Source organism: Tachyglossus aculeatus, chromosome 2 (genome assembly GCF_015852505.1).
Source record: "Tachyglossus aculeatus isolate mTacAcu1 chromosome 2, mTacAcu1.pri, whole genome shotgun sequence".
In the NCBI taxonomy this organism is placed as follows: domain Eukaryota; kingdom Metazoa; phylum Chordata; class Mammalia; order Monotremata; family Tachyglossidae; genus Tachyglossus; species Tachyglossus aculeatus.
In genome coordinates this window covers 92,888,960-92,907,421 of record NC_052067.1, presented here as the reverse complement: position 1 = coordinate 92,907,421, position 18,462 = coordinate 92,888,960, and the positions used below count along the sequence as shown (strand labels likewise).

At 45.1% G+C, this 18,462-nt stretch overlaps 1 protein-coding gene across 2 annotated transcripts in view; it reads left to right on the top strand.

Moving 5' to 3' along the window:
* NKAIN2 (sodium/potassium transporting ATPase interacting 2) overlaps positions 1-18,462 on the top strand; it is a 1,260,259-nt gene that overhangs the window by 1,212,501 nt on the left and 29,296 nt on the right. For both annotated transcript variants that reach the window (XM_038771617.1, XM_038771616.1), the window contains exon 5: positions 864-924. In XM_038771617.1, the coding sequence (XP_038627545.1) occupies positions 864-924 (61 nt within the window). The remainder of the gene's footprint in view (positions 1-863; positions 925-18,462) is intronic.

The following is an 18,462-nucleotide window of genomic DNA, read 5'->3' as shown; positions in this document are numbered from 1 at the left end:
GATGGCATTTATTAAGCGCTTACTATGTGCAAAGCACTGTTCTAAGCACTGGGGAGTTTACAAGGTGATCAGGTTGTCCCACGGGGGGCTCACAGTCTTAATCCCCATTTTACAGATGAGGGAACTGAGGCACAGAGAAGTTAAGTGACTTGCCCAAAGTCACACAGCTGAAAAGTGGGGGAGCCGGGATTTGAACCCATGACCTCTGACTCCAAAACCTGTGCTCTTTCCACTGAGCCACGCTGCTTCTCGTGGATAGTCTGCACTTATAGATGTTCCCTTCATCATGTCTAGACTGTGAGCCCACTGTTGGGTAGGGCCCGTCTCTATATGTTGCCAACTTGTACTTCCCAAGTGCTTAGTACAGTGCTCTGCACACAGTAAGCACTCAATAAATACAATTGAATGAATGAATGTCACTTCATCACATCATTGTTTTCAGAATGGGAGTCTCTTCTTTGAGGTTGGTTTCTTTTAACAGTAAACAGTAAAAACAGAAAATCCCACCATCTCAGGGGCTTTACCCGTCAGGTTTTGCAAGACGATGATTACAGGCTGGTATAGTGCTTCTTTCAGAATTCCCGTTATTCATAATCCTCATCAGTCCAAACGTACACTGAAAAGTTACAAAATTTTCTCCTCTTGGGTGGAACCCACACTCCCCCAGACAGGTTGAGAAAAACGGAAAGAAAAATATTTCCTCTTCTAACAGGAGATTAAAGAAGCCTGAATCAAGGAAGCCTGTTGAAATCTAACGCCCAGTCGACCAGCCCTTAACTCCGGGATGAGTTGTCGTCCTTTGAAATTCTGGTCTGGCTCCCTACCCCTGGCCGCCCTTCTAAAGCTCCTCTATTTTGTTTCAGCTGGCAGGGTTCATCTACGCCTGTTATGTTGTGAAATGTATTACTGAAGAAGAGGACAGCTGTAAGTATTAAAGTTCTATTTTATTTCTTTCGAGTTAAAAGCATCTTTTTGGATACCACCTACCTAGCCGATCTGTTTCCTCTGACATTATCCCAAATACATCATTAGATGGGAGATAAGCCTTTTTTGTTCCCAAAGAGCTAACAAGCTTTCATGCTGAAAAAAAACAAAACATTGTACTGCAGATTTCAAAACTTGAAGTCATCAGTGCATTGAACAGTATTTAAAGCTATCTCCTTTCTACCACAATTTTTTTTATTTGTTGTTTTGAAAAGACACCAAAACCTTATAGGAAAGCAACCTGTTTTCTTTTTCTAAGCTGGTCTTTTCCCATCATCAAATAAATGGCCACGTTTAGGTGTTATGATTCCTAACAGCTAAATGAAAAAGTCTCACAAGCTGTTTTTCAGATCTTTGTGGAGACATATTTTAAAGAACCCCTAACCCATAGAGTTTTTGTCAGTTTGTGGGGCTGCCTGCCTGAGACTCAGGGTTTGATGAAATCTGCTTTCTGTATTTCTGATGGCTTATTGGAGTGGCGAGTCACTCATAATATGAGGGTCGGAAATGGTCATCATTTTGTGACTTCCAATCATTCTGATCTTGACTGACTGGAAAAACAGCATCCCTGTTTGTTTCATGTTCTACAGTAATTGGGAAAGAAAAATGAAACAACTCCGCATTTGCCTCCTCTTCACCCTTCTGGTCATTCTCATCTTTAAAATATGATGCGCACTGATAGCAATGTAGCCCATCAGGGAGGTCAGCTTTAAGATACTTTATTAGAAGAGTGACAAACCTCTTAGGTGCTTTTGTTTTTGTTGTGGCTGTTTTCTTGTTGCTTTTACCATGTGGAAAATGTATCAAAACCCCTAGAGTCCTTCAGCTTTAAATATGACTGAATAGACACAAAAGCTGAAGGTTGGGAACTGGTGTGGTTTTCCCACCATCAAAAGATGAGACTCAAATGAAAGGTTAAAGACAAAAGAAATACATCTCCGCACTGCAGATGGTAAACATGGACTGCCTTCCTACGGGAAGTCGTGCAGCTGAAAATTTCTGCGGGTTCAAGGAGGATTTGGCTAAGCATAATGATTTTGACACCTGTCTACATGTTTTGCTTTGTTGTCTGTCTCCCCCTTCTAGACTGTGAGCCCGTTGTTGGGTAAGGACCATCTCTATATGTTGCCGACTTGTACTTCCCAAGTGCTTAGTACAGTGCTCTGCACACAGTAAGCGCTCAATAAATATGATTGAATGAATGAATTGATGGGTCACTAGAGGAATTTACAAGAAAGAGTTGTGGATGCTAGTCCATTATTATCCATGAGGCTGGATGTTCAGAAGGGCGACCATCGCATGATTCCTCCGAACAACCAGGGGCTGGGTAGTTCTTTATCAAACTCACTAATGGAGTTGTTTTCGTACTTATTTTAGGGCCTGTGACAATTTCTGCTGCATGCTGTGTGTTTAGGATGATGATTAGAGCACTGCAATATGGCTATCATGGATTGACTAGACAAAGCCGCCTCTTGCCAAATTCCATAAATATGATCTCTTTTCCTGATTTTGAAATTATTAGAGATAGGGAAGATGTGGGACATGCTTGTCCCCTCCACATTTTGAGCATCTCCTGCAAATTTCTGGGCCTCTTTATAGCACTTACCTGTAGGTCTAAATGGTAGTATTTTCAAATGAAAAGTACAGGACATTAATTCTCTAGTAGTGTGGATGACTCAAAACAACAAAAAGGCAAAAATAGGAGAATGACTTAAGACCCCCACCCCACCATGAGAAGCAGCATGGCCTAGTGGATAGAGTACAGCCCCAGGAGATAGAAGGACCTGAGGTATAACCTTGCCTGCACCACTTGACTGTTGTGTTCCCTTGAGCAAGTCACTTCACTCTTCTATACCTCAGATAACTCATCTGTAAAATGAAAATTAAAACTGTGAGCTCCATGTGGGACATGGACTGTGTCCAACCTCATTGGCTTGTAGCTATCGTAGTGCTTGGCACATACTAAGCACTTAACATGGGCAGGGAATGTGTCTGTTTATTATTTTGTACTCTCTTAAGTGCTTAGTTCAGTGTTTTGCACACAGTAATAATCATAATAATTATGGTATTTGTTAACTAACTACGTGCCAGGTACTGTCCTAAGCACTAGGGTGCTGAGTACAAGCAAAACAAATCAGGTTGGACACAGTCCCCGTCCCACATGGGGCTCACAATCTTAATCCCCATTTTACAGATGAGGTAACTGAGGCCCAGAAAAGTGAAGTAACTTACCCAAGGTCACCCAGCAAACAAGTGGTGGAGCGGAATTAGAACCCATGACCTCCTGACCACCCCCTTCTCCTCAACACACTATCTGACCTTGGCTTCACAGACTCCGTCCTCTCCTGGTTCTCCTCTTCTCTCTCCGGTCGTTCATTCTCAGTCTCTTTTGCAGGCTCCTCCTCCCCCTCCCATCCTCTTACTGTGGGGGTTCCCCAATGTTAAGTGCTTGGTCCCCTTCTGTTCTCAATCTACACGCACTCCCTTGGTGACCTCATTCACTCCCACGGCTTCAACTATCATCTCTACGCTGATGACACCCAGATCTACATCTCTGCCCCTGCTCTCTCCCCCTCCCTCCAGGCTCGCATCTCCTCCTGCCTTCAGGACATCTCCATCTGGATGTCTGCCCACCACCTAAAACTCAACATGTCCAAGACTGAACTCCTTGTCTTCCCTCCCAAACCCTGCCCTCTCCCTGACTTTCCCATCTCTGTTGACGACACTACCATCCTTCCCGTCTCACAAGCCCACAACCTTGGTGTCATCCTCGACTCCGCTCTCTCGTTCACCCCTCACATCCAAGGCATCACCAAAACCTGCCGGTCTCAGCTCTGCAACATTGCCAAGATCCGCCATTTCCTCTCCATCCACACCGCTACCCTTCTTGTTCAAGCTCTCATCCTATCCGGTCTGGACTACTGCATTAGCCTTCTCTCTGATCTCCCATCCTCATGTCTCTCCCCACTTCAATCCATACTTCATGCTGCTGCCCAGATTGTCTTTGTCCAGAAACGCTCTGGGCATGTTACTCCCCTCCTCAAAAATCTCCAGTGGCTATCAATCAATCTGCGCATCAGGCAGAAACTCCTCACCCTGGGCTTCAAGGCTGTCCATCACCACGCCCCCTCCTACCTCACCTCCCTTCTCTCCTACTCCAGCCCACCCCGCACCCTCCGCTCCTCTGCCGCTAATCTCCTCACCGTACCTAGTTCTCGCCTATCCCGCCATTGACCCCCGGCCCACGTCATCCCCCGGGCCTGGAATGCCCTCCCTCTGACCATCCTCCAAGATAGCTCTCTTCCTCCCTTCAAGGCCCTACTGAGAGCTCACCTCCTCCAGGAGGCCTTCCCAGACTGAGCCCCTTCCTTCCTCTTCCCTTCGTCCCCCCTCCATCCCCCATCTTACCTCCTTCCCTTCCCCACAACACCTGTATATATGTATATATGTTTGTACACTATTTATTACTCTATTTTATTACTCTATGTATTTATTTATTTATTTTAGTTGTACATATCTAGTCTATTTATTTCATTTTGTTAGTATGTTTGGTTTTGCTCTCTGTCTCCCCCTTTTAGACTGTGAGCCCACTGTTGGGTAGGGACTGTCTCTATATGTTTCCAACTTGTACCTCCCAAGCGCTTAGTACAGTGCTCTGCACACAGTAAGCGCTCAATAAATATGATTGATGATGATGATGATGACTCTTAGGCCTGTATGCTACACCATAAGCACCTAATAAATATGATTGAATGAATCAATCAATGAATGAACAAATACCACATTAAAAAAAAAAAAAACGGTAGAGACTTGATTGGGCCTCGAGCTGTGACCTGTGGGGACAATAAAAAAGGAGAACTAAGCAGAGAAGAAAGTCCAGAATTAGTGAAAGCTTAAGAATCTTCCATGGAAAGCCCACCAAATAGATATCTGAAGTTGCTAGTTGACTCTATTCTCATTCTGAGCAGAAAAGAGTTGGTTGTTCTATTTTTTTTTCAAGCAAATGGGGCTGTATATTATGGAGAAAATGATATTCTTTCCTGGGCTTTTCTGCTAGTGTTATCTTGGCATCCCGCCTGCTCTAGTGTTTTTAGGTCAGCTGGTGGAACTCTCCATTGTATCATCTGCCTCTTGTATTTCCACTCCAACCTCCCATCGCATTCTGCATCTCCTTGACGCCATTTCTTTTTACCATCTTCTGGGAAGGCAGTGAAATGTATTTGGATTTTGACTCTGATATAGCTCTCCTGCTCGAAGAGGTTCTTCTTCTATCACTTTCCCCTCAGCTGTTGCTGTCAACATCTGTTCTCAGCTCCAGCAGTGTGCCTATATACCCTGGAAAGGCAAAGTACCTGGTAGTCTATTTCATTAGCATCATTAGCTGAAGTAATTAAAAAGAAGCCATGCAACTGTCAGCAAAGCTCAGTGCTTTATGGCAGAGGAGAAAAGTTGTAAACATGCCCAACTCCACACTTATCCCCTGATTTCTTTTACCTTTCCTATTGTTTAATCTTTGAAAAAGTCTCGTAGCTGACACCCCTTCCTCTAAAGATAATTCCACCTATTTGGGAAAATCCTGGTTGTGAGAACTCTGGGAGGTCATTAATAAAATAATGTTTTGGAATTCAGGCCAGGTCACAGTAGAACAAGCCTCCATCCTGCAACGTCACAAATGCACAAGTCTTGTGCTCTGTAGTCCATAAAAGGATCAATCAATCAATCAATCAATCGTATTTATTGAGCGCTTACTATGTGCAGAGCACTGTACTAAGCGCTTGGGAAGTACAAATTGGCATCACATAGAGACAGTCCCTACCCGATAGTGGGCTCACAGTCTAAAAGGGGGAGACAGAGAACAGAACCAAACATACCAACAAAATAAAATAAGTAGGATAGAAATGTACAAGTAAAATAAATAAATAAATAAATAAACAGAGTAATAAATATGTACAACCATATATACATATATACAGGTGCTGTGGGGAGGGGAAGGCGGTAAGGCGGGGGGATGGAGAGGGGGACGAGGGGGAGAGGAAAGAAGGGGCTCAATCTGGGAAGGCCTCCTGGAGGAGGTGAGCTCTCAGCAGGGCCTTGAAGGGAGGAAGAGAGCTAGCTTGGCGGATGGGCAGAGGGAGGGCATTCCAGGCCCGGGGGATGACGTGGGCCGGGGGGTCGACGGCGGGACAGGCGAGAGCGAGGTACAGTGAGGAGATTAGTGGTGGAGGAGCGGAGGGTGCGGGCTGGGCTGTAGAAGGACAGAAGGGAGGTGAGGTAGGAGGGGGCGAGGTGATGGAGAGCCTTGAAGCCCAGGGTGAGGAGTTTCTGCCTGATGCGCAGATTGATCGGTAGCCATTGGAGGTTTTTGAGGAGGGGAGTGATATGTCCAGAGCGCTTCTGGACAAAGATAATCCGGGCAGCAGCATGAAGTATGGATTGAAGTGGAGAGAGACACGAGGATGGGAGATCAGAGAGAAGGCTAGTGCAGTAGTCCAGACGGGATAGGATGAGAGCTTGAATGAGCAGGGTAGCGGTTTGGATGGAGAGGAAAGGGCGGATCTTGGCAATGTTGCGGAGCTGAGACCGGCAGGTTTTGGTGACGGCTTGGATGTGAGGGGTGAATGAGAGAGCGGAGTCGAGGATGACACCAAGGTTGCGGGCTTGTGAGACGGGAAGGATGGTAGTGCCGTCAACAGAGATGGGAAAGTCAGGGAGAGGACAAGGTTTGGGAGGGAAGACAAGGAGCTCAGTCTTCGACATGTTGAGCTTTAGGTGGCGGGCGGACATCCAGATGGAGATGTCCTGAAGGCAGGAGGAGATGCGAGCCTGGAGGGAGGGGGAGAGAGCAGGGGCAGAGATGTAGATCTGGGTGTCATCAGCGTAGAGGTGATAGTTGAAGCCGTGGGAGCGAATGAGGTCACCAAGGGAGTGAGTGTAGATTGAGAACAGAAGGGGACCAAGCACTGAACCTTGGGGAACTCCCACAGTAAGAGGATGGGAGGGGGAGGAGGAGCCTGCAAAAGAGACTGAGAAAGAACGACCGGAGAGATAAGAGGAGAACCAGGAGAGGACGGAGTCTGTGAAGCCAAGGTCAGATAACGTGTTGAGGAGAAGGGGGTGGTCCACAGTGTCAAAGGCAGCTGAGAGGTCGAGGAGGATTAGGACAGAGTATGAGCCGTTGGATTTGGCAAGCAGGAGGTCATTGGTGACCTTTGAGAGCGCAGTTTCCGTGGAATGAAGGGGACGGAAGCCAGACTGGAGGGGGTCGAGGAGAGAGTTGTTGTTGAGGAATTCTAGGCAGCGCGTGTAGACAACTCGTTCAAGGAGTTTGGAAAGGAATGGTAGGAGGGATATGGGACGATAACTAGAAGGTGAGGTGGGGTCAAGAGAGGGCTTTTTTAGGATGGGAGAGACATGGGCATGTTTGAAGGCAGAGGGGAAGGAACCAGTGGAGAGTGAGCGGTTGAAGATGGAAGTTAAGGAGGGGAGAAGGGATGGAGCGAGAGATTTCATAAGATGAGAGGGAATGGGGTCAGAAGCACAGGTGGCCGGAGTAGCACTTGAGAGGAGGGAGGAGAGTTCCTCTGAGGATACCACTGGGAAGGATGGGAGAGTAGCAGAGAATGTTGAGAGCCGGGGGGTTGGAGAAAGGGGGGAAGAGACTTTGGGGAGGTCGGACCTGATGGATTTAATTTTGTTAATGAAGTAGGAGGCCAGATCGTTGGGGGTGAGGGAAGGAGGAGGGGGAGGAACCGGGGGCCTGAGGATGTCTGGGAATGGCCAGCTTCTGTTTGGTGCAGAAAGAAGAGTGTTTGGTGATGTGGGCGCAGGGCTGTGCTTTATCACAGCTATTATTATCCAACCTCCTCCCTTTGCTGACCTCTTTTTTATGGTATACGTTAATCACGTACTATATTATAGGCACCGTACAAGCTAATCAGGTTGGATCCAGTCCATGTCCCACATGGAGCTACAGTTTTAATTCTCATTTTACAGATGAGTTATCTGGGGTATAGAAAAGTGAAGTGATTTGCCCAAGGGAACACAACAGTCAAGTGGCACAGTCAGGGTTAGACCCCAGGTCCTTCTATCTCCCGGGGCTGTGCTCTGTCCACTAGGCCATGCTGCTTCTCATGGGGGGGGGGGGGGGGCTTAATCCCCACTTTACTGATGAAGTGAGGCACAGAGAAGTGAAGTGACTAGCCCAAAGTCACCCAGCAGACAAGTGGCAAAGTTGGGATTAGAACACAGGCCCATACTCTTTTCACTAGGCTATGCTGCTTCTCCAATTAAATGATGCAGAAACACAACAAGGAAGAATTAAATGTCAAAACTATTCCATTTCCCTCTGCTATCCCCAGTGTGGCAGTAGCCAAGTCTCCAGTTTTCTAAAAATAAAGCAGCCAAGCTCAGGGCTCCACTACTACTCCTTGCTCCCTCAGAGAGATGAGGGGGCTGGGGAACCATGGTGGTGGGCTATATTACTCATTTGGGAGGGAAAAGATGGTCAAGAGCTCCTAAAATAATAATAATAATAATAATAGTATGTGTTAAGTGCTTACTATGTGCCAGGCACTGTACTTAGCACCGAGGTGGATACAAGCAAATTGGGTTGGACTCAGTCCTCATTCCATGTGGGGCTTAGAGTCTCAATCTCCATTTTTCAGATGAGGTAACTGAGGCCCAGAGAAATTAAGTGACTTGTCCAAGGTCACACAACAGACAAGTGGCAGCGTCAGGATTACCACCCAAGACCTTGTGATTCCCAGGCCCATGCTCTATCCACCATGCCATCCTGCTCATAGCCTAGTGGAAAGAGAATAGGTCTGGGAGCCAATCCCAGCTCTGACACTCGGCTTCTGTTGAACCCGGGGCATGGCATGGTGGCTAGAGCACAGGCCGCATCAGCAGAAGGTCATGAGTTCTAATCCCAGCTCTTCCACTTGTCTGCTATGTGGCATTGGGCAAGTCACTTTGCTTCTCTGGGCCTCAGTTATCTCATCCGTAAAATGGAGATTAAGACCGTGAGCCCCATGCAAGACAGGGACTGTGTCCAACATGATTTCCTTATACCCACCCCAGCGCTTAATACAATGTCTGGCACATAATAAGTGCTTAACAAATACCAGAGGTATTATTATTATTATTATTATATCTCAGTTTCCTCATCCATATAATGGGGAATCAATTCCTATTGTCCCTCCCATTTAGACTGTGATCCCCAGGTGGGCCAGGGATTGGGGCTGACCATATCATCTTGTATCTACCCCAGTGCTTAATGCAGTAATATATTTACATTGTCAAAAAGCCTTTTGACAAGGCTCCACCCTTTTAAAAGATTGAGTTGCCATGGGATTGGAGGAAATGTTCTGTTTCAGAGAGCAGTGTGATCACAAGGAACATGGAGGGCCAGGGTCCATGGTTAATTTCCACCGTGGATTCTTTTCCAGGGCTTAATACAGTGCTTGGGGCCTACTAAGTGTTTCACAAATCTCACAATCATGATTAAATGACCCAGCCTTGGAAATAGAAGGCTCGATCTGTGTACCCACTTCAAAAGCCCCCTCCCTCTCCACGATCATTAATTAATTAATTCATTCAATCCTATATATTGAACTCATTCAATCCTATTTATTGAACGTTTACTCTGTACTGAGCACTGAACTAGGCACTTGGGGGAATACAATACAACAATAAACAAACACATTTCCTGCCCACAACGAGCTTGAAGATTCTTCACAAAGATGGTTCTAGCACAGTTCCCTGCGGGACCCTACTAGGTATATACTTTCATATAATTCGTATTTATTTATGTTAATGTTTGTCTCCTCCTCTTGACTGTAAGCTCATTAGCACAGTGCTTTGCACACAGTAAGCACTCAATAAATACAGTTGACTGACTGACAGACAGTACCTTCTTAAGAAGTGGACATTTAGCCCTGACCTTTGCTTCCTTCTTTAGTAGTAGTAAAGTAGTAAAAGTGTTTAAGCACTTACTGTATGTGGAATACTGCATGAAGCCCTGGTAAAGAATCCATGGGTAAAAAGCATCATGGGTTAGTGGAAAGAGCACAGGCTTGGGAGTCAGAGTCTGGGGCTTCTAATTCTGGCTCTGCCACTTGTCTGCTGTGTGACCTTAGGCAAGCCACTTAAATTCTCTGTGCCTCAGTTACCTCAGCTGTAAAATGGGGATTAAGACTGTGAGCCCCCGTGGGACAACCTGATTACCTTGTATCTACCCCAGCGCTTAGAAAAATGCTTGGCACATAATAAGCACTTAACAATTATTATTATTATTATTATTGTTAATAAACCAAGCATGGTCCCTGTTACCTCATCTGTAAAATGGGGATTAAGACAGTGAGCCCCCCGTGAGACAACCTGATTGCCTTGTATCTACCTCAGGCTCAGACAGTGTTTGGCACAAAGTAAATGCTTAACAAATATCATTATTATTCATAGTAATTATTATTAATTATTACATTATGAATAATAATAATAATGACAAACATGGTCCCTGGCCCTCAAGAGGTCCTTGTGACCACATTTCTCTCTGACGCAGAACATTTCCTCCAAACCCATGGTAACTCAATCTTTTTAAAGGGTGGAGTCTTGTCAGAAACTTTTGACAATATAAATATATCAAATCTTCCGATTCCCCTCCAACCATTCATTCATTCATTCAATCATATTTATTGAGCACTTTATATAGAGTACTATACTAAGCATTTGGAAGAGTGCAGTACAACAATAAACAGACATATTCCCTGTCCACAATGAGCTTACATTCTGGGGGCTCGGGGGGAGGGAGGGGAAGAGACAGACATTAATCTAAATAAATAAATTACAGATATGGACATAAGTGCTGTGGGTCTGGGAGCAGGGATGAACAAAGGGAGAAAGCCAGGGTGATGCAGAAGGGGGTGGGAGAAGAGGAAAGGTGGGCTTAGTCAAGGAAGGCTTCTTGGAGGAGATAAGATAGAGGTCCAGGAGAGCAACTATCACATGGTTCCTCCAAGAGTTTGGTGACCACAGCGAAACCTAACCGGTTCCCTCCTCATCTCAGATTCGGAAATGAGGATTCCCATTAGAGAATCCCATTAGCCAGTTCTGGGAGCAGATCCCAGGACATCCGCAAGTTCCCACTGATGGGACGCCTGGTAACAAGAAGGCTTCAGAAGAACAAAACAGCCTAAATCTGGCATGTCATTTAGAGGCTGTCTCCAAACATTCACCGGGAAGCTTGAGCATTGTGTGGTGAGGAGTGAAAAAGAAACAAACTTAAATCTCCAAGGAGGCTCAGTTTGTTTAAATAATAGTAAGTAATTAGGCTGAAGACAAAATCAGCGATGGCATTTTATAATTACAATTAATTTAAAGGTTAATTTCCTTTGGTGCTAAAATCTTATTTAAAACATATACCAGGAAAGGAAAGTAGGATGTTACTATCAAGTTCCACAGAGTGCTTCTGGGAATCCGTGCCTATTATCGCTCGAAAATTAGGTTAGGCTTAAAGTGGGAATTTCAATTCATTTTTGTCTATAATAGATGGCGGTCAGGGCTGTGAGTCAGAGGGGTTGGGTGAGGGGGTGGGCAGTGTAAGATTTGCATTTTCTTTGTTTGTGGAACTCATTGCAAATGTTTTCAACAAAAGGCCCAGTTTTATACATGAACAATCCTGACACAGAAAGAAAATTGGTTATGGATTGCTGCCTTCGTAACTAATGAAGTTGATGTTTAAGGAATTCCCACAGGCTGCGCCAGGGTATGAAACATTCACGCGCATCGTCAAAATCAAGGGAAATGAAGTGAGGGGAATGGGAAAGAAAAGGGCATTTCTCCCAGCTTTCTACATGGCCATTCCTTTTCCCCCTTCCTCACCCTCTCCTGGGACATCCATCGAAATCTCCTTTGGGTATTGCCTTGCTTGAGGGTCAAAAACACATAAATAGCGCGCTGCTTGGAGGGATGATATTTCCATTTCAGCAGCTCATCTCGGTGGGTGCTTGTTTGATAAAATCAAGGCCCGATAGTCGTAGCCGGGAGAAGTCGTTGCTTTGCATTCATTTTGTTTTCATTCATCATAACATGGCTGAATCCTCTTAGGTGAAACAGCTCTCCAAATAAGCACTCTGAAACACTGAATCACCCCTGCTTAGTCTGGGGATTCATCTCTCGAACAGATCCAAATGAACAAGTGCAGGGGACAAGAGTGGAAGGGGGAAACTATCACAATGTCATTGCCCCTTTGAAAGGAACCTTTCCTCAGATAACCCTGTCATCTCAATAGCCTTTTCCAAGCTCAGAATAACGGATTCCTTTACTGCATTCTCAGATTAGCGGTAGAAATGGGGGTAGTGATCCCCAAGAGTATTAGTTTCTAAAACCACCATTTGCCCATCTGCGAGATTTGAAAATCAGGACCCTGGCATCTGGGTGCTTATATTTTCAATGACGATGGACCATATTAAGATTCTGTGGGTCGCCAAACGGACACCGGTGCACCCAAACAGAAGGAATACCAGGGGCATTTGCGTTTCAACCTGGTATTTCTCTAAGAATGTACCCTGAGCCTTGATAGCCCATCTTAATTCAGACTGATGCATTTAGATAGACTGTGGGGTTTGGATCCATCTCCTGGGATTCCAGTTGAGAATTCACATTCATGACTACTAACTTAACTGGCTGGCGGGAGCGTATCACAAATGCTCCTTCCAATTTCAGCTGAAAGCCATTGTCACACATAATTGAAGGCAATTTCAGCTGGGGAACACAGTCTGTTGAATTTTGAAACCACTCAGATGTTGCCGCCTGGCAACTTTAGCTACCAGACAGAAAGCCCTTTTACTGAAAGAAGATTCGATGTTTTGGGGATTAAGCTGTCCCCTGTTCAGCCTCCTCCCAAACCTAGTTTGAGTGTTGTTCCTTAGCCTCACAGAAGCCTAAGGGGTTTAGAAACTCCTTGGCCAAAGTGGAGGCAGTTGGCCTGGTGGAAGGGTGATGAAGCTAGGAGTCAAGGAAATACGTTCTAGTTCCAGCTCTGCCACACCCCCACTTTCCAATCTTAGGTAGGTAATTTACTTGCCCTGGGCCTCAGTTTCCTCATCTAAAAATGAATATAAGAAAACTTACCTCTGCCTCACAAGGAGTAGCATGTGGCCTACTGGAAAGAGTGTGGGCCTGGAGTCAGAGGATCTGGGGTCTAATCCAAGCTCTGCCACTTGTCTGTTGTGTCACTGTGGGCAAATCACTTCACTTTTCTGTGTCTCAGTTCTTCATCTGTAAAATGGGAATTGAGACTGTGAACCCCATGTGGGACATAGACTGTGTCCAACCTGAATATCTTGTATCTATCCCAGTACTTAGTGCTTAACAGATACCATATAAAAGGAGGTTGTGAGGACAAAATGAGATTAAATTATGTATATGCCCTTTGGAAAAATACCAGCACTCACCAAATTCCAGATAAGACCTAGGAAAATGAGACCAAAATTTTGCTTTGCAGTTCCCCCCACCACTTCCATAAGCTTCCCTGAGCCCCTTGATTTGCCATTCATCACCTGGGACTGATTTACCTAATGGCTTGTAAAATTCACATTTCTGTACAAGTTCTCTTCACTTAAAGGTTAAAGTTCTGAGGCTGGGCAAAGGGATTTCTCTGGACTTTTTTTAAGGGAGTAAGCAGCGACAGCTTTTATTCCCATGGCTGGATGTGCTCAGAGCATATTGACAGCAGGTGCCCTGGGTGGTGGGAAGAAGGGCGGTAATTACTGGAAGCTTTGTTTGGTAGCAGTGAATGGGGTCGGAGAGCTAGGAGCAGCAGCGTTTATCTAGAAGTAGGGTGGCCTAGTGGATAGAGCATGGGCTGGGGGTCAGAAGGACCTGGGTTCACTTCCCGGCTCTACCAATTGTCCGCTGTGTGACCTTGGGCAAGTCACTTATGTGTGTTTCAGTTACCTCATCTGTAAAATGGGGATAAAGATTGTGAGGTCCCGGTGGGAGAGGGACTGTGTCCAACCCAATTTGCTTGTATCTACCCCAGCACTTAGTACAGTCCCTGGCACATATTAAGTGCTTAACAAATACCACAATTATTATTATTATTATTTATTCATTCATTCTTTCAATAATATTTATTGAGCGCTTACTGTGTGCAGAGCACACAGTATCCCCCTAGCCCAGAACCTACAGAGTGTGTCAAATGCAGGTAACCTCTGAGGCAAGAGGGAAGGCAGTAGTTGTCAAAAAAAGAGACACCCATACCCACCCCCACCTGACCTCAATTCAACATGTTTTGTTTTGTTTAGTTGTCTGTTTCCCCCTTCTAGACTGTGAGCCCATTGTTGGGTAGGGACCTTCTCTATATGTTGCCGACTTGTACTTCCCAAGCACTTAGTATGGTGAATGAATTGAATGAATGAACGAATGAACCTGGTTGTATGTTTTCTACATAGATGAACTGTGAAGCCTATAAAGTGGGTCACATCATAAACTGGCCACTTTGATGGGACCACAAAATCCTACTGATCTATACCTATTACTGATCACCTTCTAGCCTAGTCCCAAGTGGCTAAGATGGACAGATTTTACTACATAAATATGTACCTATGGATGTATATTATTTCAGATGTAAGAATGTCTGGTCTCAGGTAGACCACATGACATTTGAAAGCAAGAAACACATGTTCTCTGATCTCTAAATCCCACCTCCCCAGCCTGCAGGAGCTGACTACCTAGCAGTGGCTGAGGCTGAAGAAGTTGAGGATGACCCCTGCCCCAACTAATATTTCCAACCTCCCTCCTGGACTATGACATGATGTACCCATTCAAACTGTTCCCTTTCCATCTGACCTCTCCCACTAGACTCTAAGCTCGTTGTGGGCAGGGAATGTGTCTGTTTATTATTGCACTCTCCCAAGTGCTTAGCACAGTGCTTTGCACACAGTAATTGTTCAATGCATACGACTGGTAAATATGATTGAAATTTCCACGTGGGAAATTGAGATTTCTGTGCAACCCTCCTTTTCCTCTGAGCTTGGTAGCTCCACTGCCTGTGTTGTCTCCTACCATGCATTTGCCTTAGCTTCAGAGTAAGAAGAAAATCAGTGTCATCCTGGGACAGAACAATGGTCCATCCAATTGTATATTTTGTCTCCAGGGTTGGCAACAAAGGACACTTGGAGGAATCATTATCTAGAATCGTATCTAAATCTCTATTGAGTCTTCTAACGGCTCCAACTTTTCCCTTCAGTGACTGAAATTATTGCCAGGGCCAAGTGTATAGAGTTCCCTATAGCAGATTGCAGATGAAACCTGCCAAAGCTTTTCCCGCTCAATCTCCAGACTCTCTCTACCATGATATTCCAACAGGCCAATTTAGCACTAAAAGATATTATATATTAACGTGTTCACTTGCGTCTACCATTTGCACCTTTTCTCTCACTTTTATATTTCTCAATTTCTGTCTACTGTCTCTCTCATTAAATAGTAATCAGTAATGGCCTGGAACTCCCTCCCTCCTCATATCCGACACACAATTACTCTCCCCCCGTTCAAAGCCTTATTGCAGGCACATCTCCAAGAGGAGCCCTCCTTTCCTCTTATCCCATCCCCTTCTGCATCACCCTGATTTGCTCCCTTTATCATCCCTGTTCCAGACCCATAGCACTTATGTACAGATCTGTAATTTATTAATATTTTATTAATGCAGTAACGGTATTTATTGGCAATCACCAAGTGCAGTGCACTGTACTAAGTGCTTGGGAAATGAAACAGAAGAAGAAGAAACTCCTTACCACAGGCTTTAAAGCACTCACTCACCTTGCCCCGTCCTACTTTACTTCCCTGATTCCCTTCTGCAGCTCAGCCCCGCATATTTCTCTCCTCCAACGCCAACCTACTCACTGTACCTCTAGCTCATCTATCTCTTCGTTGACCCCTCATCCAAACTCTGACTGTGGCCTGGAACTTCCTCCCTCTTCATATGTGACAACAGATGGTCTCACTTCCCACCTTCAAAGCTTTATTAAAAGCACATCTCCAAGGGACCTTTTTTTAAAAAAATGGCATTTGTTAAATACCACTGTTTTAAGCACTGGGGTAGATACAAGTGAATTAGGTTGGACACAGTCTTCCCTTACTTCTCCAACTAAGCCCTCATTTTCTCTTCTCCTTCTGTGTCACCTTTGCACTTGGTTTTGCACACTTTATTCACCCCTCCCGCAAACCGACAGCACTTAGGGGAAGCAGCATGGCTTAGTGGAAAGAGCACGGGCTTGGGCATCAGAGGTAGTGGGTTCTAATCCCGGCCCCACTGCTTGGACCTGGGGCAAGTCACTTAACTTAACTTCTCTGTGCCTCAGTTACCTCATCTGTAAAATGGGGATTGAGACTGTGAGCCCCACGTGGGACAACCTGATCACTTTGTATCTACCCCAGCGCTGAGAACAGTGCTTGGCACACAGTAAACACTTAACAAATACCATTATTATCATTATTATTATTATTATTGTTGTTATTAAGGAACCAGGGCAGTGGCAGCTCATGTCTCCCCACTCCTCACAAACCTCCGGGGACTGCCCATCCACCTCCACATCAAACCTTAACTCCCTATTATCGGCTTTAGAGTATTCAGTCAGCTCACCCCTCCTATCTTACCTCACTGATCTCCTACTACAATCTAGCCCAACCACGTAACTCCTCTAATTCCAACTTACTCTCTGTATCTTGATCTCATCTATCTCAGTCGATCATCATCATCAATCGTATTTATTGAGCGCTTACTGTGTCATATTTATTGAGAGCCAACTGACCATTTGCCCTCATCCTTCCTCTCGCCTGTGACTCCCTCCCCCTTCATAGCTGACAAACCACCACTCTCCCCACCTTCAAACCATCCTAAAATCACATCTCTCTGTAGACTGTAAATTCCTGGTGGTCAGGTAACATGTATACCAATTCGGTTGTATTTTACTCTTCCAAGAACTTAGTACAGTGCTCTGCACACAGTAAACACTCAGTAAATATCATTGGTTGATCTCTTTCATTAGATCTGTGCACTGTAAGCACTTGATACCCACCACACCCTCAGTCCCATGACATTTAAGTATATATCCTTTTACTCTGCCTAGTGGAAAGAGCACGGGCTTGGGAGTCAGAGGTCATGAGTTTTAATCCCGGCTCCGCCACTTGTCAGCTTGGTGACTTGGACAAATCACTTAACTTCTCTATGCCTCAGTTATCTCACCTGTAAAATAGAGATTAAAGACTGTGAGCCCCATGTGGGACAAGCTGATTGCCTTGTATCTACCTCAGTGCTTAGAAGAGTGCTTGACACATATAAGCGCTTAACAAATACCATCATTGTTATTCCCCCTAATGGTAATTCATTTCAATGTCCACTTTCCACGCTAGGCTGTAAGCTCATTGTGGGCAGGAATCGTTTCCTCCACCTTTATTGGAGTGTACTCTCCCAAACAATTATTACACAGCTCCACACACAGTAAGTGCTCAATTAATACCATTGATTGACTGATTGATTTGTTGATTTAAGGCTGATGAGGAAGGGGCAGGTCTTTGAAACATTTTGGAAGATCAATCGTCAGGTTCAGGTAGTAGATTGACTGTGCGAGGAGCACGCTATAAGCTCATGGATTTCCGTCACAGGGAGGATGGAGAGAGGAGGGAAGAGGAGGGGAGGGGAGAGGAGGAAAGAAGTATGGTGCTTTGTGCTCTGGAGGTGTTTGGCCAATATGGTTGATATTGATACTGCAGATGTTCCAAACAACCATCCCATAACCTCAAGAACATCCACCCATTCCCAATTTTACTCCTCCTCCAGTCACTAAATACTCGAGCCATTTCCAGGGCTTCGGACAACTGCCGTCCCATCTGAGGCAGAGAGACCGACCAGCTTATTCTCCGACTCTGTCCAGGAGAGGAAAGAACATTTCCAACGTAACAAGTGATGCCGTCACCTACTTTTTTCACTCTCAAATCATTAAATCCAAAAGGGGACAGAGTCATTTTAGGGCATCTGTTTCAAGTGTCTCTTATTAAAGGAGCATTCCAGTTGTTGGCATGGGACATGGGGGAAGCAGAGAGGAAGGGTCTCAACTGGGTGTATCTGTGGAGTATCAGTAGGAGGAGTAGGAGGTCTTCCCAGACTGATCCCCTTCCTTCCTCTCCCCCTCATCCCCCTCTACATCCCCCCATCTTACCTCCTTCCCTTCCCCACAGCACCTGTATATATGTATATATGTTTGTACATATTTATTACTCTATTTATTTATTTATTTATTTTACTTGTACATATCCATTCTATTTTATTTTGTTAGTATGTTTGGTTTTGTCTCCCCCTTTTAGACTGTGAGCCCACTGTTGGGTAGGAACTGTCTCTATATGTTGCCAATTTGTACTTCCCAAGCGCTTAGTACAGTGCTCTGCACACAGTAAATGCTCAATAAATATGATTGATGATGA